The sequence below is a fragment of the Pygocentrus nattereri genome, chromosome 28 (genome assembly GCF_015220715.1).
Source record: "Pygocentrus nattereri isolate fPygNat1 chromosome 28, fPygNat1.pri, whole genome shotgun sequence".
Lineage (NCBI taxonomy): Eukaryota > Metazoa > Chordata > Actinopteri > Characiformes > Serrasalmidae > Pygocentrus > Pygocentrus nattereri.
This window is the reverse complement of record NC_051238.1, coordinates 18132712-18153787: the sequence shown is the minus strand read 5'-3', so window position 1 is coordinate 18153787 and position 21076 is coordinate 18132712. Positions and strand designations below refer to the sequence as shown.

General features: G+C 38.1%; 2 protein-coding genes across 2 annotated transcripts in view; one reads left to right on the top strand and one right to left on the bottom strand.

The window, feature by feature from the left end:
• cacna1sb (calcium channel, voltage-dependent, L type, alpha 1S subunit, b) overlaps positions 1 to 15966 on the top strand; it is a 33313-nt gene extending 17347 nt beyond the window's left edge. The window contains exons 17-45 of the mRNA XM_017722186.1: positions 223 to 355; positions 499 to 628; positions 1736 to 1795; positions 1893 to 1999; positions 2091 to 2178; positions 2302 to 2409; positions 2491 to 2543; positions 2665 to 2811; positions 2957 to 3158; positions 4191 to 4349; positions 4542 to 4652; positions 4749 to 4832; positions 5489 to 5536; positions 7654 to 7680; positions 7797 to 7922; positions 8084 to 8149; positions 8756 to 8847; positions 8941 to 9100; positions 9255 to 9382; positions 9505 to 9601; positions 10186 to 10288; positions 10386 to 10487; positions 10625 to 10752; positions 10978 to 11100; positions 12755 to 12975; positions 13368 to 13426; positions 13518 to 13612; positions 14018 to 14089; positions 14180 to 15966. Of these exons, the coding sequence (XP_017577675.1) occupies positions 223 to 355; positions 499 to 628; positions 1736 to 1795; positions 1893 to 1999; positions 2091 to 2178; positions 2302 to 2409; positions 2491 to 2543; positions 2665 to 2811; positions 2957 to 3158; positions 4191 to 4349; positions 4542 to 4652; positions 4749 to 4832; positions 5489 to 5536; positions 7654 to 7680; positions 7797 to 7922; positions 8084 to 8149; positions 8756 to 8847; positions 8941 to 9100; positions 9255 to 9382; positions 9505 to 9601; positions 10186 to 10288; positions 10386 to 10487; positions 10625 to 10752; positions 10978 to 11100; positions 12755 to 12975; positions 13368 to 13426; positions 13518 to 13612; positions 14018 to 14089; positions 14180 to 14410 (3260 nt within the window). The 3' untranslated portion in view covers positions 14411 to 15966. The remainder of the gene's footprint in view (positions 1 to 222; positions 356 to 498; positions 629 to 1735; positions 1796 to 1892; positions 2000 to 2090; positions 2179 to 2301; positions 2410 to 2490; positions 2544 to 2664; positions 2812 to 2956; positions 3159 to 4190; positions 4350 to 4541; positions 4653 to 4748; positions 4833 to 5488; positions 5537 to 7653; positions 7681 to 7796; positions 7923 to 8083; positions 8150 to 8755; positions 8848 to 8940; positions 9101 to 9254; positions 9383 to 9504; positions 9602 to 10185; positions 10289 to 10385; positions 10488 to 10624; positions 10753 to 10977; positions 11101 to 12754; positions 12976 to 13367; positions 13427 to 13517; positions 13613 to 14017; positions 14090 to 14179) is intronic.
• A 740-nt stretch (positions 15967 to 16706) lies between these two features.
• Positions 16707 to 19899, bottom strand: taf10 (TAF10 RNA polymerase II, TATA box binding protein (TBP)-associated factor). The gene is made up of 5 exons (XM_017722188.2): positions 19491 to 19899; positions 18169 to 18326; positions 18013 to 18077; positions 17185 to 17299; positions 16707 to 17051 (listed from the first exon to the last, which is right to left on the bottom strand). Exons 1-5 carry the CDS (start codon positions 19627 to 19629, stop codon positions 16962 to 16964), a joined length of 567 nt encoding a protein of 188 aa, XP_017577677.1. The 5' UTR covers positions 19630 to 19899; the 3' UTR covers positions 16707 to 16961.
• Positions 19900 to 21076: the final 1177 nt, after the last annotated feature.

Below are 21076 nucleotides of genomic sequence, written 5' to 3'. Positions count from 1 at the left end.
ATAACATTGTTGTTGGGAGCAAAAAGGAAAAATCATTGTACCCAACAAAGTACACACAAACATTTTCTAAGCTGCTTATCCTTCAGGGGCGCGGACAGAGCTGGGGCCTATACCAGCGGTCATTGGTCAGAATGCATCAGCAAAGTAATTGTGCTTAACTATAGAAGTCACTCTAAAGAGTTCAGTCCTCCTGATCTGTTATGAACTCTTTGGTTTTCTCAGGTGATGATGAAGAGGAAGAGCCTGAGATTCCTATCAGTCCAAGACCAAGGCCTATGGCTGACTTACAGCTCAAAGAGACAGTGGTGCCCATGCCCGAAGCCAGTGCCTTTTTCATCTTTGGCCCACAGAACAAGTGAGTTACTCACATGGTGAAAGGATATAATGCATCTCTGCCAACTATGTATTAATTCTGTTCTGTAATTGAATATGTATATGAGCAGACTTAGCCTGTGGACTGTGCATAGCCAGTAAGTCTGTTGTGTTTCTCACTAACAGGTTCCGTAAGCTGTGCCACAGATTTATTAATGCAACCCCCTTCACCAACTTCATCCTCCTCCTCATCCTCCTCAGCAGTATCTCTCTGGCTGCTGAGGACCCCATTGACCCCAAATCATTCAGAAACAAGGTGCCAAAATCTTTATTTAAGCTTACGTCTCGTGTATTATATTTTATGTTTTCACTTCATACATAGAGATGTGTAAAGTAACACATTCTCAAGTAAAAGTATTCTTACAGTGAAATGGTGACACAAACAACTTGAGTAGAATTACAATTCCTTGGCAGTTATTTTGCGTCTTTTTTTTCTCAGCACGTTTCTTGCTACCCTGTTGACTATTTGCAACAAAACATTTGATGGTTCTGTGATCACGCCCCAATATCTTAGCAATTTCAAGAGTTCTGCATCCCTCTGAGAGACCTTTGGTACTTTTTAACTTTTCAGAGTCAGTTCAATCTCTTTTTTGGCCCATTTTGCCTAAAGAAAAAAGCAGCCTAATAATTATGCACACCTCCTTAGGCCACACCCTCCCTCATTACACAGATACACATCACCTGCTATGCTTAAATCCATTAAGCATTCAAGTTTATTCAGCTTGGAGTTAGAAAATATGCCTAAAAATGATAATATGGTCAATATACTCACTTGCCTAATAATTGTGCACACAGTGTATAGAAGAAGAAAAAATCTTAACTTTAAGTAGAATTCTACTTATCTTCTTCCTACATAATGATTTGTAAACAGATCTTTGGTGCTTTGATGTGAAATGGTTAATTGTAGAGAAACACACTGATTTGGATTTCATTATAATGGTGGAGATTTATTTACTATCCTCTGAGTTTTTGTATGTGATGTTGATCATATTAAAAATTTGCCTTAGAATACCCTGCATTTGCCTCTCCTTCAGGAATAGATTTAAAAATTACCTTTAAGGCCAAAGTTTTTTACCTCAGAACTATCATAAACTATGTCCCAGGCTTTTAGCTTTGAGAGGAATCAAACACTTATGGTGTCTGGTTATTATCACTACTGTTGTGAACAGTTCTGACTCAACAGAACTGATTTTCTAGAATTTCACATCAAACCACTTTGAATGACACTGTTTACATTTTAACTATTTAATTATGCAGATATTTTGAAAAATATTTGGAATAAAAAAAAAACTTTGAGTTATAAGCCATTTATATACTGGGAACATTAATTAATTAATACTGAATATATATGAACTTTTTACAGATCCTGGCTTATGCCGATATTGTCTTCACAACAGTTTTTACCATTGAGATTGTGCTGAAGGTAAGGTTCATCATTTGAGAAATTAATTACAATTTGAGGGATTATTTTATGACTGGTTAGTGTACTGAATATGTATTTCTTGAATGGCATGATTCAGATGCTGGTGTATGGAGCCTTCCTGCATAAGGGCTCCTTCTGCCGGAACTCCTTCAACATCCTGGATCTGATTGTTGTTGCCGTTTCACTCCTGTCTATGGGACTAGAGTGAGTGCAATTACACTGAGTGATCATCGATTTAACAAGACTTTGTTGAGGTGGGGTGCTGAAAACATGGTGGTCTATGGCCTCTTTGTAGGTCCAGTGCCATCTCTGTGGTTAAGATTCTCAGGGTATTGAGGGTTCTGAGGCCACTGCGGGCCATCAATAGAGCCAAACGGGTGAAGGTATGTAGTTTTTATGGCTTTTAAGCAGTAAGTTTATGGATATGTTGTCTCTGACCTGACAATCTTTTATTTATTGGATTATTATTACAATTATTACAATTGTAAAACTTGCCTGTTTTGCAGCATGTGGTCCAGTGTGTCTTTGTGGCCATTCAAACTATTGGCAATATCGTTGTGGTCACTCTGCTCTTGAACTTTATGTTTGCTTGCATTGGAGTCCAGCTCTTCAAGGTAAGATGTATATGATATCTTGTCCTTTGTATTTATGATTGGAAGCTGTTAGTAATGTTATTTTCTTTGATTTCTTTAAAGGGCAAATTCTACTCTTGTACAGATCCACTGAAACTGACTGAAGTAGAATGTCAGTGAGTACATTACTTGTGACTTATTTGTTTCTTATTTGTAGACATTTAATTTAGTAGACATTTAATATTGAAAGTAGATATGTTGTATTTTATAATGATTCCCTTTCATTTTGGTTCTCAGGGGAACATTTGTGAAGCATGTGCGGAACACACTCCATGAAACCGAGGTCCACCAGCGGCAGTGGATCAACAACAGCTTCAACTTTGATAATGTGCTGAATGCCATGCTAGCGCTCTTCACCGTCTCAACATTTGAGGGATGGCCGGAGTGAGTTCACTTTGCTCTTAACTGGACAGCACTGCCTTTGTGTGGAAATATCATATGATAAAATTCTTCAGAAGTTCTTCAGCTTGTGTGGGCCTGTTTGATGTGACCCACCTGTTTTTTTTTCCCATTTGCTTCCTGTCGACAGATTGCTCTATAAGGCTATAGACTCAGATGCGGAAGACAGGGGCCCAGTCTATAACAACCGTGTGGACACCGCCTTATTCTTCGTCACTTACATCATCATTATTGCTTTTTTCATGATGAACATCTTTGTGGGCTTTGTCATTGTCACTTTCCGTGAGCAGGGAGAGCAAGAGTACAAGAACTGTGAGCTAGACAAGAACCAGGTAACATGCTCCTTTTGCCTTCTATGACTTCTGAGGTTACCTTTACCTTTCAGTAACTCCAACAGACCTTTCCATCCTCCACCCACAAATGTGTCTTTAGTAGTAACTGCTGTTAGGTTGGACAAACTTCAGGGTAGTTATGTTATGACTGAAGTTTGTAGTTATGTTATGACTTCTTCCAGACAAACACCTTATAAATTCATATCCTCGCCTTTCATTCCCGTGACGAAAGGTTCACAATCCCCACCACCACCACCCTATCTCCTCCCTGTTCCTCAGTCCTACATCAGTCCTGCTACAGCTAGGGGGGGGGGTCTGGCCTTCTAGCAACAGGCAAAAGCTGCCCAGAACTTCAGCCCAAGTACTCAGAGTCATCACCCTTCCCTCATACTGCCACCATGTTGAAGGCAGGGTCTGAACTCACAGAGTGTTGAACAAATTCAACTTTAGAGGTTAAATGAGATTTTTGACAGCATTCTGTATTGAGTTTCCTCAAAAAATGCATAGAGAGCTCAGTTTAAGTATAAACCTTGTCTGCTGAAGAACAGTAATGCATGTGAAGTCAGTGTCCCATTACAGTATTCATTACAAATGCTTTAAACATGTTTTGTGTGATTGATATTGATATGAACCATTTGTATATCATAAGAGAGTACTGTATAAGCAACGACTACTTTGATCATCTTCGACTTTATTGCCTTTTGTGTAGGTAGCATGGTAGCTATTTTAGCATTGTCTCTTGTACTGCAGAACTATATCTTGACAAGTGAATCATCCTAAATCTAGTTAAGGTGTGAGAATACTGTAAGAATATTATAATTATTTTTAGATGTTTTGTAATTTGGTAATTATATCTCAAGAATTATATCTAGTCTTTTTTCTCTACACACACAACTGTCAGGCAATAGAATAAGACAGTTTCAATAAATAGTGTTGCTAAACAAAACGAAGAATGTCTATGAACAAGTAAAATAATCTTAAACGTTTTTTGTAGTATGTAATCCAGCAGGTTTTCTTTTCTTCCCACTCCAGCGTCAATGTGTACAATACGCTCTGAAGGCTCGCCCCCTCCGCTGCTACATCCCTAAGAACCCTTACCAGTACCAGATCTGGTACCTGGTGACCTCGTGCTACTTTGAGTACCTCATGTTCTTCCTCATCATCCTCAACACTCTTTGTCTGGGAATGCAGGTCTGTACTTTTACTTCTATATATGTATGTAATATGTTTGATAAGAGTATTATGTAGAAATGTTTACAAATGTGTGGTGTTCCTGTCTTTGGCTATTAACTGTTTGAACAATTGGAAATATTACATTGTATTGCTTCTGTTCACAAAATAACGTGTTTAGTTGTGTTTTTTTTGTTTTGTTTTTAATTGCAGCACTGTAACCAGTCAGACCACATAACCAAGCTGTCAGATACTTTAAATGTCATCTTTACAGTCCTTTTTACAATTGAGATGATTGTCAAGCTTATTGCCTTCAAAGCAAGGGTAATTTTCAACCATTAATAATTTTACCATATGCAAAACTAGCATTAGCTGTTATTGCCTAACAGACTTCATATTCTTCATATTCACCTTGTGCAGGGTTACTTTGGAGACCCTTGGAATGTGTTTGATTTCCTCATTGTGGTCGGGAGCATCGTGGACGTCGTCCTCAGTCAGGTTGATGTGAGTACGAAGAAGAGCCAAAACATATGCAGAATAATATCTTTCACATAAACGGGTTGAACACAATGGCGAAATGGCAGAATCTTTCCAAAACCAATTGTTTGTATTTTAAACTTACATCTAGATACACGTTATCCAGAGACAAGCAGAAGCGGTCAGTACCAGTACTAGTTCACAGGACAGAGTTAGAACTTGTCCCACTTGATAACCAGCTCCATCAAGGCTAGACTCATCTCTTGCTCTTTGTTCATTCAGTCTGTTTATAAATATGAATGATAGTGACATCATCTTGCTTGATTGGATATGAAATGCCTCAAACCACCAGTGTCCACTTTTACTGAGCTTCGTTCACCTCTTGCTGCTATTTTAATCTCTCACTGTTGTTATTCAACATCACTGCATGTTACTGAGGTCCCCCTTTAAGACACTTTTTACGATGCTCTGTGTTTTTAATATTTTCCCTTCATATACCCATCACTGTTTGGTATGGTGTTATTATGGTTATGTTATTATGTCATAGCTCAAATCTGCTGTTTTTTGTTTTTGTTTTTGCATCCTCCACATTTCAATCTTGCCTCCTCCTTTCTTCCATCCTCCACCCTCCCACTTTCATGTCTTTCTCACATCACCAACTGACTGCGCTGTGTCTCCTCCAGGCTGCTCTGGAGTCCAGTGGTGGACTGTACTGCCTCCACGGCTGTGCTGTAAATATCAGTTTATGCTGCATGGGCCTTGCCGTGTGAACAACGTTTACTGACAATGGTACACTCGGACTGCTCTAACGCTGAAAGCGTAACAGAGAAACAGAAAAGGAATTGTACACGTTACACGCTATTATTAGATAAGCTTATAAGGTTTCAAAGACAAAACAGTGCTCAAACTGACTGGTGCTAATTATGGCTTATTGGTTTGAAAGACCTTCTTTTTTAGATACATTTACATGAATTTAGGAATTAAAGACCCAGCACAGTGGCTATTTCATACATTTCAGTCACCTTCCAAATTTTTTCCAAAAGGGCATTACACCGGTGTTTCCTGCTGTTCGCTTTCTTTATTGGCTTTTTGTGTTTCACTGTGTTGGCACAGCCCTCTACATATTGTGTATTCATGATTGCTTATTGATTGACAGCATTTCAGTGTAGTTTATTTTCAGGTATGGCACAGGTACGTCGTATTAACCTGGCTTTACACAAACAAGTCTGAAGACAATGCTAACAAAATACGTAACAAAAACTAAAGGTGAGCTTGGTTATTCAAACTTCACAGGAGAAGGAAGAAACATGCTTTACTTTTAATGTAGGTCAATGGAACCAGGCTTTTTTTCAAGTCATTTTGGACAGTTTCCAATGTAAAGGGCAACAGGATTTTTAAAATTATGTCAAAAACTAAAAAACGTTAAAAAAAAAACCAAGGTTTTGTTCCGAAAGCAGTGATTATGTATATTCAAAAATCTGCGCTCATTTTAGAAGTAAAGTGTTGTAAAATGTACTAAACAAACCCTACATAAGAATGCAGGTTCAGCTCGTCAGAGGGCTAACATGGTAACAGATTTATGGCAGTCTACTGCTGCCATAAGAAGTATTAAACCACCTGTGGGGACATTGAAAAAACAGCACTGTTAGCTTGATGCTAACATACAATAGTGATTCCCTGGTACGAATTGAATAAACCTGCAAACCTGTTTTTATCAGAGCAGCGGCAACTATTGATAGTGCCTTTATTAAGAAGTACAATAATTGTCTTTCAGCTATTTACTGTTTAAAAATGTATTGCTGGCAAAAATTAGCATTATGCTAGCAGGGCTAAATGCTTTTTAAAAAGGCTATGCACAAAGAGAACTTTTCAATAGAAAAATATACAGCTGATATATCTTAATGATTTTATGACAGCAGTAAAAACATTTATGATCTCACTGATTTTTGGTTAATGATTATTGATTTGATTATTTTTGTTTCTTCAGACTGTGGATGCAGATAACGACAGATAAACTGTATCCAAGCACCAGTCACAAACAAAAAAAAAACATAGAAAGAAAAAAAAACTGAACCATTTTATGCTGTGCTGGGCTTCCCAAAAGCATTTTAGCACTAAGAGGATTATTATATGGTAAGGCAAGCATCACACTGAATGCAATCTCTATCAGTTAAGATGACCCTAATACTAAGTGGCTTTTGGGAAATGGCACTGTAGAGTATTGTGGAAGGGCAGTTGGTGCCCTTGATTTCACAGTTCATAAATATGTGGTTTAAGGCCAACTGTGATTCACTGTGGTCAATAAGCGTTATGCAAGATAACACCAAATGAAGTGTAATTCCAAAAAGGTGGCTCGGGGGCAGCTTAACAGAAGTTTTAAATTTCTCAGTGCATATGTTGCAGTGAAACAGAAGTATGCAGCCAGGCTTGCTACTGGGAAAAAACTTTTGAACAAAAAGGAAAAACGCTGTACTGGGTCTTTAAATATTTTGGCTTTTCTGAAAATCAATGTAATAATCTAACCAACTCCAAAATGATGATGGCGGTCTAAATTTATTGACCGTCGAGCTGGTTGGTAATTCCAATTTAAACCATACAAAATATGGAATTTTTGCCCAGCTTTTATATTGCATGTACTTTCTCTAGCAAGACCAGTGATAGTAGCACTAAATAACAAAATAAGACAAAGTAGTTTATACTGAAGCAAATGTGCTTGTTTAGTCTGTTTAAGTCGCCTGCTGTGCCCTGTTAAATATGTTGTGAGGCATTACATTACATTATTTAACCATTATGAAAATGCAAGGATGGGTAATAATCACATTTTTTGTACTGTTTGTTTCTTTTTCAGGAAACAAACCCAATGCAGGCCATTGCTGTAAGTATCTGTATACAATAGCGTGCATGTTTGGTGTTATTATATTTTCCTATTAATGTTAAATGTTTTATTTTCTTCTCTCCCTTTCTAAACTCTGCATTTTCTCTCAATCATAGTATGAAGAAAATGCTCGTGTATCGATCACCTTCTTCCGACTCTTCCGTGTGCTGCGTCTGATAAAGCTTCTGAACCGCTCCGAGGGCATTCGCAACCTGCTGTGGACGTTTATTAAGTCGTTCCAGGTCAGACTAGTTTTGCCCATATAGTGTTACTATGAAACTTTTTGTTGTGATAAGTAATGTGAATCTTTGCAAGCAATTACATTTTTTGACCTGTTTTTATCAATATAATCCAGTAACATTCTCTCTCTCTTTCTTTCTCTCTCACTCTCTCATTCTTCCAGGCTTTTCCTCATGTGGCCCTCCTCATATTAATGCTCTTCTTTATCTATGCTGTCATAGGGATGCAGGTGAGCTTCTCTGCCCTTATTTTATTGTCTTCAAGACTGTATTTCCTCATACTCTTACTTTTTTATGTACGGTGTAGGCATGCAGTTAGCTCATCTTTTTCCATGCCCAGTTTGTGTTAATCTCTAAACCAGGGGTATTCCTGTACAATTTGGTCATTTTCCTACTCATATACATTCTCTAAACCTGGCAAGTAACAGTTGAGCTGACTTAGATGTTACCTTCCAGGAACATATATACCTCTGCTCTAAACCTTCATTAGTGATAAGTTTCTGACAACAGACTTCTTATTTGCACCAATTCCACAAACACTGACATTTTTATTAAGTGATGTCAGGTTGACTCTGTCCTTGGGCACCTATATAGAGTTTTTCCAGAATATCCTATGTTCTGCTTGTTCATGATTCCTCTGATTGTATCATTTATCTTGTTGCTGGCTGCCTTCTTCCTCTTTTCCCTTCAACTTTTTCAAGCAGTTCTATTTTATAAGTGCACATGTAGGTAATTCCAAAAATTCAAATGAATGTCTAGGTAAGTGTCCCTAATGAACTGGAAACTCAGTACACATCTTGTCTTCTTGTCTCTTGCTGTTCTCTCTCACTCTGTAGGTGTTTGGTAAGATAGCTCTGGTGGATGGCACGGAGATCAATCGCAACAACAACTTCCAGACATTCCCACAAGCCATTCTGCTATTGTTCCGGTGTGTCTAATGTTTCTCCTTCTTACAATACTATGGTCTAGATATCAGAACATGATACAAATGGCAGAAATTGAACTCTGCTTGGCTCTGCAGAACTGTCACGGGTGAGGGGTGGCAGAAGATCATGCTGGCCTGCATGTCTGGGAAGCGTTGTGATCCAAAATCAGAATTCGCTCCTGGAGAGGAGTACAACTGTGGAACCAACTTTGCTGTTTTCTACTTCTTGAGTTTCAACATGCTGTGTGCCTTTTTGGTAAGCAAGCAAAAAATGTAAGATAATAAAAAAGGCATGATTGTTTTTCGCTACACCTCAGTCAGCACAAATGAGCAGATTTTACAGGAGACATTGTTTTTCATTGTGCTTGTGAACGAATTGCCCAATGATAAACTTGTCACCCATTCTGTAGATTATCAATTTGTTTGTGGCTGTGATTATGGACAACTTTGACTACCTCACCCGTGATTGGTCGATTCTCGGTCCACACCATCTGGATGAGTTCAAGAAGATCTGGGCGGAGTATGATCCTGAGGCGACGTGAGTCAAACACCCAAAAAGAGGAGTCTCGTGGTCTTTCTTACTGTATATTTCTTACATACATCCTGCCTTTTTTAACACCTGTGGTGTGACTAAAAACAATCATTGCTCTCAATCTGAAGGGGCCGGATTAAACATCTTGATGTGGTGACTCTGCTCCGAAGGATTCAGCCGCCACTGGGATTTGGTAAATTCTGTCCTCACCGCTCTGCTTGCAAGGTAAGCCAATTAAAATAAAAAATTTTTAAAGGGCTCATATTCTACATTTTTCATGTCATTTTTCCCAAAAGTTCTTATATCTTATAATATGTACCAAACAGTATTAATACATTGTTTCGTGTCTATTTTCCATGCCTTACATCCCCGTGATCTAAACAGGCTGTTTTTGTTGGTGTCCTAAAGTGATATATGCAAATGACCTTTATTCTGATTTGCTGCCTGGTGTCACGTTTGCCTGAAAAAGCAGTCCAGGCTAAAACACTCCTTAAAGCTTCAGTGTTAAGGGGTGGGGCTAAAAGGTAGATATATGCAAATGTGTTGATTTTCATGACATCACAAAAACATTGACACCAAAATGAGTGTATGAACTGGGAAGTAAACAGCATGTTCTGGAACTTCAACAGTGTTTTACAGTGTAAAATCTTTTATTTTATAGAGGAAGATTAAAAGGCTTTAACTATATAATAACTATAGCATAATGCTATTATCATGACTATAGCATAATGCTGAAATGCCATATACAGTCGGCGTTGGTTTACAAAAAACCAAAACCTTCATTTGTCCTTTGTTCTTTTTGACAACAGCGACTGATTTCCATGAACATGCCCCTGAACAGCGATGGAACAGTCACCTTCAATGCTACATTGTTTGCTTTAGTCAGAACAGATCTAAAGATTAAAACTGAAGGTATGAAATGCTGGACAGAACCTTTAATGCTGTAATATAAGCCTTACATTTTGATTGGAATTTTTTTACAAACTATTCTGTGTGTTGTTTCTGTCAGGAAACTTTGAACAGGCTAATGAGGAGTTAAGACTTATTATTAAGAGCATCTGGAAACGGACCAGTATGAAACTTTTGGACCAGGTCATTCCACCTATTGGAGGTAACTACCTAAGTACAGTGTAAATATGATGTGATCCAGTGTTCTTTCATTTCTCAACCTGCAGGATTAAGCCTTTACTATTTTAAAGCATAGATAGTTCCTTGGCTCTGATTAAGATGTGATGTGTTTCGTTATAGAGGATGAAGTGACTGTTGGAAAGTTCTATGCCACCTTCCTGCTTCAGGAACACTTCCGTAAGTTTATGAAGCGCCAAGAGGAGTACTATGGTTACCGGCCTACAAAGAAGAGCGCAGCAGAGATTCAGGTACTTTGATATTGTCATTTTAACAGATTTCAGTGCAGATAAGGTAACCCCTGTGTATACTTCCACCAACCCCCCCCCCACCTAAACCTGAATCAATGGCATGACCTCAGCCTCAGGCTTACAGTGTGTTCTATGCATGTACTAAACTTTCATTCTTTCTAATATTCCATTCTAAGATGCTTGGTTTATTTTCTTTTCTCTGTCTTTGGCTCCTCTTTTCTCCAGGCTGGTCTGCGCACCATTGAAGAAGAAGCTGCCCCTGAGCTCCACAGGGCCATCTCAGGAGACCTCATTGCTGAGGATGAGATGGAAAGAGCCACAGAGGGAGGAGAGGAAGGCATCTACAGGGTAATATTCACAATCATCTCTAATGGAAAGCTGGTTTGTAACTAGGGAATCCACTTGAAGGAAACCGGACTCCCTGGTTATAAATGTGACCTCCATTTTCAGTTAGTACAGTGAGAGTGGAACTCAAAACAAACCTCTAAGAACTTATTTTTGCGAAGTGTATAACTAAACACACACAAACATTCAACAGTGTGTTATGACTGGGAATCTCATGCTACGTATATGTACAGTTTATGGTTGTCAGTTCAGCAAACCCTTCTTTACATGAGCCATAAGCTACAATTATACACATATAATTAGAAAAATATATATAATGAAAGATAATTACTAATAACTCTGTTTTTTTAGTTGGTTAATGGTGAAAAAAATTGTAGAAACTTAAAAAAAAAAGTAATTGCTAAAGTAATATTTTAGTGAAATATCTAATTCACATGATTTTCCACATACCTTAGATGTAGTTTTTGGCCAGGGCAGTTTTGTTTCTTTAGTTTTGCACTGAAGTTATGAGGCTAATGTAAGCTAAAAAGTAACGTAAGCTTATAACCCACCATTTAGTATTCCAAAATTACATTACAGGGAATGTTTATTTAGGCCTTTAGACCTTAAGACCAGATTGTTGATTGCTTTTGTCTTAATAAAAGCTGAGCTTAACAACTTGATATGATTGAGGTGAATGTGTGACGCTTTAGGTAAACTGTTCAGCAGTGCTAACTGGAATGTTAAAAGCTTACATTACTTAAATATAAAATCTTTGATAGACTTGCTTATATACTTGACTTGTATTGTCTTTTGTTAACTGTTAAGTTGGATAAAAGTACATATATTGTATAGCTAAAAACAACAGTCAGTGACAGCCATCTCATTTCTGTACTTTTTGTTCATTTTTATAGCTATTCTGATGATATATAGTGTCAGAAACCATATAAACGAGTCTCTCTGAGAGTACTGAACAAAAAAAATATGAACATATTTGTGATGATTTAGGCATGCAGTTTATTATGGATTCACATTCGGCCAAATTGGCAGATTGGTAATTGGCAATGGTTTTTTTAGGCTGATTTATATATATATATATATATATATATATATATATATATAAAAATTTTGTAATTCAAAGAGCATGCTGTGTGGGGCAAATGAACATGTGAAATTTTCTAGCACATGTCCAGTAGTTTTTATTAGCCAAGCTTGCAACATAAAGACATTATTTGCTCTTTGATGGGGCAAACTGCCATTTAAAAATGTTTCAGTTTTAAGGCAGTTACCTGTTTAAATAACATGAATCAAATAACGTTCTACACTGAAACTAAGTGGTAACTGGCTATTTAACATAATGACTCATGCATGGTATAGGTGTAGCAGCAGCACTCATTACAGCGTGAGTGCACTTACCTGCCTCACCTTATGTCATTCATAAAACCACAATAAAGATCTGCCAAAATAAAAATCAGTTGGCTGGTTGCTGATTTTGTGTTTTGGGCTAAAATCTGCAGATTAAGATCTTGTCTGATTCCAATTGTGCATTGCAGGTCTTGCATCTTTGACTACTTTAGGTCAGAAAAATAGTGTACAATGAATTTTTCTCCCAAACTTTTAATGATAACATGTTTTCAAAGTTCCTTTAATGATCACATCTTTGTCTGTGACCATACAGCGAACTGGTGGTCTGTTTGGTCTGACCAGCACAGACCCCTTTGCATCTGAGCCCAGCAGTCCCACGTCAGCTCAGACCAACCAGCGGCCCTTGCAGTTCTCTGAGTCTCGCCCAGAGGATGTTGAGTCTCCTCCTGACTCTGTCTTTCTCCCCAACACTGAGTTCTTCTCTACAACACCAACCAGAACTAACACCAACAATAACGCAAATTTCACAGAGGGGTAAGTGTTTTATACAACTAGGAAAAGTGATCACAGTGTTGCACAGCTTGCCTGTCACCAAAGGGCTTCATAACTTGCTTTTATTTACCGTGAAGAACTGATAAGATGAATACATGTAATATTTAAATTTTATAAAGGCAAGAACAATCAATAATTTCCCAAAGACTCAAGGTTTAAACAAACATTCTCTGTAATAGAATTTTGGAATACAAGTTAGAGTAAAAGAACCCCCAAGAGGTTTGTTCCCATGAGACTAGATGGCCTTGACTGATGAGGAGAATAGTTCTTCAAGTGTATCAGTATCTGGTTTATACACTACAGAAGTCCAGTACAGTATGAACACTATTAATGCATGAATGAAAACTCTTTATTTCATCATTTCAAACATGCAGATTCATGATAGAGCAAGAATCAGCTGTTGGAACCAGAGACCAATCCTTTGAAGATTTAAGTAAGTATGAGTATATCTCAAATATACTGTGTGGCACAAAACTCACTAAATGTTTAAGACTCCTAAGTAAAGAAAACTCTAAACTAAACAGGAGACTCCAGCATGTTCCTCAGCGGAGCCTCATCCATCAGAGATGCTGATGACAGAAGCCAGTCAAATTACACTGTCAGAACTGATATTACACAGGTAATATACACACACACACACACACACACACCTTCTAAACTGCTTCCCCTTCTGGGTGGCGAGGGACAGGTAATACAAAATAAAAAAAATAATAATACTCAGTCTTATGAATTGAAAGGCATTAGTATGAGATCATGTATTGTGGGTCAGTTTCTTATACCCAGATAAAGGATCATAGCAATTTTCCATTGACATTGCAATTAATTAGACATGATGGGACAATTTCATGGACATGGATTAAGTCTAGTCTTGCCTAAATTGAAGTGCCATTGGTCCCCAATGGAAACTGTTTTAGTGTAAAAATTAGCATTAATCTGGGTCTGGTAAACCAGCCCTGTATAAGGTACAGCAAAATGGCTACTGCCTGTATTCATCTTCATTTCTGTATTTTATATACTCTCTCAGTTCCCTTCATATGGTCAGCCAAACACTCAAAAAGCAACAGAGTCATCAGCCACTGACCAACTGATCCAGCAGGTAAATCACATTAAGACAGTTTAACGTGTCTGTGTTTGCAAGTTAAGAACCTCAAAATGTTATTATATCACATTTTTCTTTGCTGTTTAGACATTGAGAGACGATGGCCTTGACACCCTGGCTGAAGACCCTAAGTTTGTGTCCGTGGCTAAGAAAGAGATGGCAGAAGCCCTGAATATCAGTGTAGTAGATATGGAGGGAGTCGCCAAGGGAATGCTGAATGATCGGAGTGGGAAACCAGTGAAACGTAAAAGACGTCCCATCCCAGTTCCACCCAGTGCCAAGCCTGCTGAGCCGAAGGACACCACCACTGCAGTGTAGACCTTTACCCAGTGTAAGATACATTGAGTTCCAAAGCCTGTTCTGGAAACACAAAGTCCACCAGCCTCACTAAATGCTGTATCACATGTTGTTGACTGGTTGTTTTCTAAACAAAAACAAAGATGGCGTCTCTTTCAAAAATGTAGTTTGTTTCGTAGAAATAAAAATGTAAGAGGACACTTGGCCAACATAGATCTTTGTTGAGTTATTTTTGCCATCCATGCCAATGAGTGGCAGAAGCAGCAACTGTGTGACTGCAGATTAGCCCAGTTGAGGTGTGGCACTGTGTTTACTTTAGTATGGGTCATTTGAGTTAATGAGCATTGTCTTCGGTGCCCAAAAGAACCAAGGAGCAGAACTTGTTTCCTCATTTTTTACAAGGCAGGACTGGACAGCTTCTTGCCTATTGAAGCTAATTCTTACATATTTCATATGTTATGGGCAAGACATTGCTCCTTCTGGGAGGGTATGGACTATGTCTTAATTGATCTTCCAGTACATCTTTGAACAGTAAATGTACTGAACATATTTGAGAGACAAGATATTGTGGTAAGAGTATCTTTATTAATATCTTCTTGTATTTGATTCACTCTGGATGATGCCAGTGGCACACAGCAGTGAGGCCGTGATGAGATTAATGTGTAGGAAGAATGTAAAATTTGATAGGTTATTATTGTTATGAATATGGCTAACTCTTATTTCTGTAACATTAAGTGAAAGTGGTCACTGGTCCATCCATAACCGCAAGAATATAACGAATGTTAATTTTAACATGTGTAAGTGTATAAGGACGGGTTACAAAGAATCATTTTGATAAATGTTCTTCTGCTAAACGAAAGAAAAAAAAATGCCCAAGTTTGACAGCCAGGGTATGGACGTCTTCTGACTGGGGATACACCTGCATTACTGCAGTAATGTTCTGCACATTTTGGAGTGTGGACAGTGGACAGTTTGTCTCATCTTTAAAGAAATTCAGACTGTTTCAAACATATTGAGGCCTGAATACATTTGAAGTTAAAACTGTCAGTATGTAAGTACTTTTGCACAAATACTGCAATCACAGAGAAACACAGATCACACTGAATACTGAAACTCTGGTTGCAGTCTGCTCTATTTTAGCACATCTATATTGCAATAGAGCTTTAAAAAGCTTTATTAACTGATCTGACATGCTAGGTTAGCTGCTCTATACTATTTTCTCCGCTGATGTCTGTGGTCTGGACAGGCTGGATTCCAATGAGACCGATTTCTCTAAACATACAGTTTTTTCCTCATGGAATCAGCCACGAAAATTTAATTTGTTTTATGAAACACTTTTGTATTTACCAAACCTGTTCTCGGCCATCTTTCGAAGTATTTTGAATAGATGACAATTACACTTCATAGTAAAAAGGAGAAGAAAGAAGTATTTCCAAGCCAGTCTCAGATTCTGGAACTGCCAGGATTTCCTTTCTATTGTTAAGAAGACCTATAGCATTTATTGTGATGAACTGTTTGCACCCCTCTGTAACTATAATATGAATGTGAAGTAAAGCAGAGACCTGGACTCCTGAAAAGTTCTGGACTGTCTTTTTTTTTTTTTTTTTTTTATCCTTTACTAACGGTATGATGGAGACAGAACAGTACTCTGCAGGTATTTATGTACATACAGCAGGGCTGGACAAATTCTTCCAGCTATTCAATAAATACTGCTTTGTGGAATTTTCTGTGGATGCCACCGCACTTCACAGTTGAGTCATGCGAGTTATAGAGGTGAAAGCACTAAACTACAGTGGTACTCACAGAACTAATATACTAATACACGATTAATTGGGAATCTTATCTCCATTGCTATGGAGTACAAAGGCTCGAGTCTTGTGAGGTCCAGGATTGAAGGCCTGGTACTCTCAGCAAGTGAAGTGAAACATGAGAGCAGCTCCAATTCTATTAATACATAAGCAGGTCAATGTCCTCTTATGGCTTGGAAACTTAAGTCACAAAGCAGAAGAGAAGAAAAACATACTTGAATAAAGACTGTAAAACTGCTATAGATACCATTACATACAACTGGAAATCATTTTCCCAGTAAACCTGTCACAGGTTCCTGTCATCTCCAAACAATTCAATAATTTAGAACGAGACAGGAAATTTAGTTACATTTCACAAAATGCAACTTCACCAACATGATAATAACTGGCTGGTTACTATTCAGCTTCATGCTCTAGCAAAGGTTTTGCATACATTGCAGAATTTCTATAAAACTGAATACATCAGGATAATGTCATATTTTCTGAATTAAACATTAGCAAACATGAAATTAAGGAAAGCAGAAACAAATCCTGTTTATTTTTGTCAATCCAGCACTACCAACATCTGATAACAAGCCAGGTGTGGTTTGAACAAAATAAAAATATGGGTAAATAAACAGAAAGGTCATACTAAACTGGGATTTCAGTCCATCAGGGTCAAAAAAAAAAAAAAAAAAAGTAATGTCTTCAAGGAATGAGCATCACTCAAAGGCGCTTTTATCCCACGTTATTTTCAGCAGTTCGTTTCAGCAAGAGTGAGCTGTTTATGTGAAGTAATAGGGTTTCTTAACGTTGATGCCATACTCTGATAAAGCGGGGGTTAGGTCCTCCATTGTCAGTGTGTACTTCTTGTCCTGATTTTCAGGATTAAAAACAACGAAATCAGATTTATGGCATAATTTTACAAAAACATTATCTGAAAGGCACCACTTCCTGAGATGTGTTTGGTACAGTTTCACTGTGTTTATATAAACAGACTCTACAAACCTTCGTTTTGTTCCTGGAGCTCCCAGAAGCAGTGCCCTTCATTTTACAGTGCTGCAGTGCATCGTTAGCGATGTCTGAGATGAACTTCTGAGCCGCTAAAGAGATCAGACGGATTCTGTATGCATGGAAGGAAAAACATGGGTTCTTTAAAAGTTCACAAATCATATGTGATTAACTACAATTAAAAAAAGTTTTTCCTCAAACGGTAACGGCAGTTCATAAACGATATGAACTTAACTGTCTCATCATCGATATGGACATAAGACAATGTTTAAGTTTTAAGATATCACACATTCACTATATTCCTTAAATGACTAAAATATAGTAAATATTTTTCTTTAAACAGCTGCTTATCGTGGTACAGGTTTGTAGTGAAAGTAAACATTACTGCTTCAATTTTGCACACAGAGTTAGAAAAACTCCACATTGGTTTTACAGGCTAGTCATAAAGCCTTTTCAGTATTTTTGTGCTATACATGTGCAGTTTATAACTGGCCATTTGGTCAAATGATTAAACTAGATTTGCTCTCTGATTGAGACAACATGGATCAGAAAACAACTGCTGATACAAGCTTGTAATAGGAGAAATGCCCAGTTTGAAACAAGGTATTACATCTACTCTTTATAAATTTGATATAGACATACCTGAGTCCGTCTGCCTCTGGCCACATCTTTATGATGGACACAAAGGTCAAGCATTTGCAGCTGAATATTATAAGGTTGTGCTCAGATATACGTTAAATCTGCATTAATCCAGGCCTAAGTATGTCCTGTACAATTATCAGAATGGACTAGAAACATGTTTGGCGTTTGCAAAGGTAAACTTACATCCTTGGATCTGATGCTTCAAAGCCTGCACGATTAAGGTAATAGCCCGTAACAGCATCTGGGATCTAATGGAGGGAAAAGGTTGGTGAACAAGCCCAATAAAAGGAAAAAAAAACTGCATGAAGATGCCATTATTGTTAAGTCCATGGTGCTCACTGTAGGAGTGTAATCTTCCAGCTGCATCAGGAAATCAGCCAACGGTGTGGTTGATATGACTGGCTTCACATCCCCATTGGCAATTCCTGTGGGCACATACAGTCCATTGGAGACCGAGGAGTCTGAAGAAGGTGTTGCCATGGCAGCTGAGGTGGGCACTGTTTGAAGAAATAATAAAGGCATTTAACGATGAGAGACCCTGTTTACCACTGATACTTGGGTAATGGGTATAGCACCAGCTATCAAAACTTTTATGGCAAGCCATTTAATTAAAAAAAAAAAAAAAAAAAAAAAAAAGTAAATTCTAACATCACCTTTTTCTGGTAGGAAATATTTCAGCATGCAAGGTTTCCATTCTCATAATTAAAATTTAACATGTCCAATTTAATTTCCACAGATAAAGATTCAGCTCTGATATTTTAATTGCTTTCTTACTAGTGAAAACTTAGTTGCTGCATCAAAATCCTTTTTCTTAATTCAGTTCGTACCTATAAAAACAATCCTATAAGCAACAACTACATTTGTACATTCACAATTCAATTTCCACTAACTTTAGTAAGAAACCAGTTCGAGCCTGCAATTCTATCCATTTCTAATAGCAACAAATTATGCATTAAAAGCTAAAATGAATTCCATACTCTCCCCCCACTAAAATAACTGGTTCAGAGGGTTAACATGGGAAGATTTATGCATGTATTCATGTTAATACTTCTGTCTAACAGGTTTAAAGCATTATGTTACAAGTCTATTGTTTTTATTTAGCAATTTTATTTTTAAAAGAAAAAAAAAGAGCTTACTGCTTATGTAAATTATTCCCTGATCCACTGTCCCATCAGAGTACTAGCTTATATCACCTGAATTACTTTCACTGGAGAACATCGATTTTGTTCATATTTGCCATCCACCGAGTCTTGAAGAATGAAGAGCATCGGAAATGTCTTAAATGGATCTAATTCACCGCTGAAGCCTAAATGTGTGTCTGTAAGGGTGGTAAATAGTTAACTAGCTAACCTAACTAAGCTGTCACAAAGCTAAGGTAGAGAAGTTAGCTAGCTAGCATGGCTAAGTTTACATAGCTAGTTAGCAAGGTTCTCGTAAAATTACCTAACTAGCTAACTAAACACATCAGCACCAAAATATAAACGTAATATGAAAAGTGTCTCATATACAGTAGACATCTTTAAATACCGAAACATCTACAAAACAATCCAAATTTTATATATTTTAAAAACATGCCAGCTAGCAAAGTGGTTGCTAACTCTAGCTAAATAGCAGCGCCAACCGTATTAAGAGAGCTAACCCAACCCAGCTGGTCTACTCACCATTACCGCTCGCTGCTGAGGGGATACTGCTGACACTCGCAGCAGAGTTGCTGTTTGGGACGCAGTTACTGCTGTTGCTCGACGCTGAGGAGTTGGTCACTGCTCCGCTGGTCACCGGCTGTGGGGTGTCGACATTCATGGTGGAGAGATAAACTAGCTAACTAACGCTAGCTCGCCGCTAGCTAGCTATGCTACGGAGCTATTGTAAACAGTGACGCTAGTAGCTAAATATAGTCACAATTTAAGCTTAAAAACCATACAGACCGGTAGACGTACACTTATTTATATAACTGAAACTGTGGAAATGCCGAGTTCCTGCCCAGAAAAGGATTTTTACTGTTTATTTCCTCCTGAAACGCAGACGAGTCCTGTTTGCGTCTCTCCGCGCTCTTGTGAAGACAGCGGCTGCGCGACCTGCAGCTCATTTTCAGAATAAAAGCGTACAAGTCAGAAGTCTGCTTTGTGTGCGTCAAAAATAAAAGCCACCGCGACCCACTGAAAATAAAATCCATTACTCAGACTTTCGTCTCTTAGATACTGTGAGGATTTACCACACTTTTAAGGAGCTCGACGAATATATGGTAATGCCAATATTTAAACTAACTATTCTACCCTGGAGCTTTCTTGCACATCAGTTATATACTGTATTTCATGTTTGAAGAATTATTAGATGCACATGACAGCTCAACGGTTGGATCCTACATAACTAATCGACCTTTATCGCTTAAAAAACAACTGGGGAGTAGAGCTACAATTTGAACTCGAAGACCGCTGATTTTTCACAGTAAAAGCATTAACCAGGTCTGCTTCTGAATGAACTTGAATTGACAACCATTTGTCACTGTGTTTGCACACTGTGAAATTAGACCTCTGCATTTAACCCATCCGTGCAGTGAAACACCCACACACATGCACACTAGTGAACACACACTCTAGGGGACAGTGAGCACACTTGCCCAGAGCAGTGGGCAGCCCTATCCACAGCGCCCAGCCCTATCCACAGCGCCGGGGACCAATTGGGGGTTAGGTGCCTTGCTCAAGGGCACTTCAGTCATGGACCGTCAGCCAAGGGGATCGGTCTGGCAACCTTCCGGTCACAGGCTGGTTCCCCAACCTCCAGCCCATGACTTAACACATTGTTAAATAAGACACTAATCATTTTCTGTCCTTTACTTTTCAAAATTATTTAAGGGTTTGACCGATACAAAGTGCGGTCATTATTTAGACTAGTTATTTTATAACCATATAATGTCTCTCACATTTGTGTTTAATGGTTGGTATGATCCCCAAATAATTTCTGGATGGGAAATGTACACATTAATAACAAACCATTACTTTCCCCTCTAAATATGAAAGAAAAAATAGTTTATTTTGATTTATGGCTTCTGACACTACTGGTCATAGATTGCGCTGACTGTAAATGGCTTTTAGCATATCCGTCAGGGCCACATGACAAAACCCTTTCACTATAGGAAGGCTCGTTTCCTCAACGCCTGTCAGATTATGTTGGAAGTGTATTCTTATAGACTGTCCAAAACCCCAAAATCCCTGACACACACACACACACACACACACACACACACACA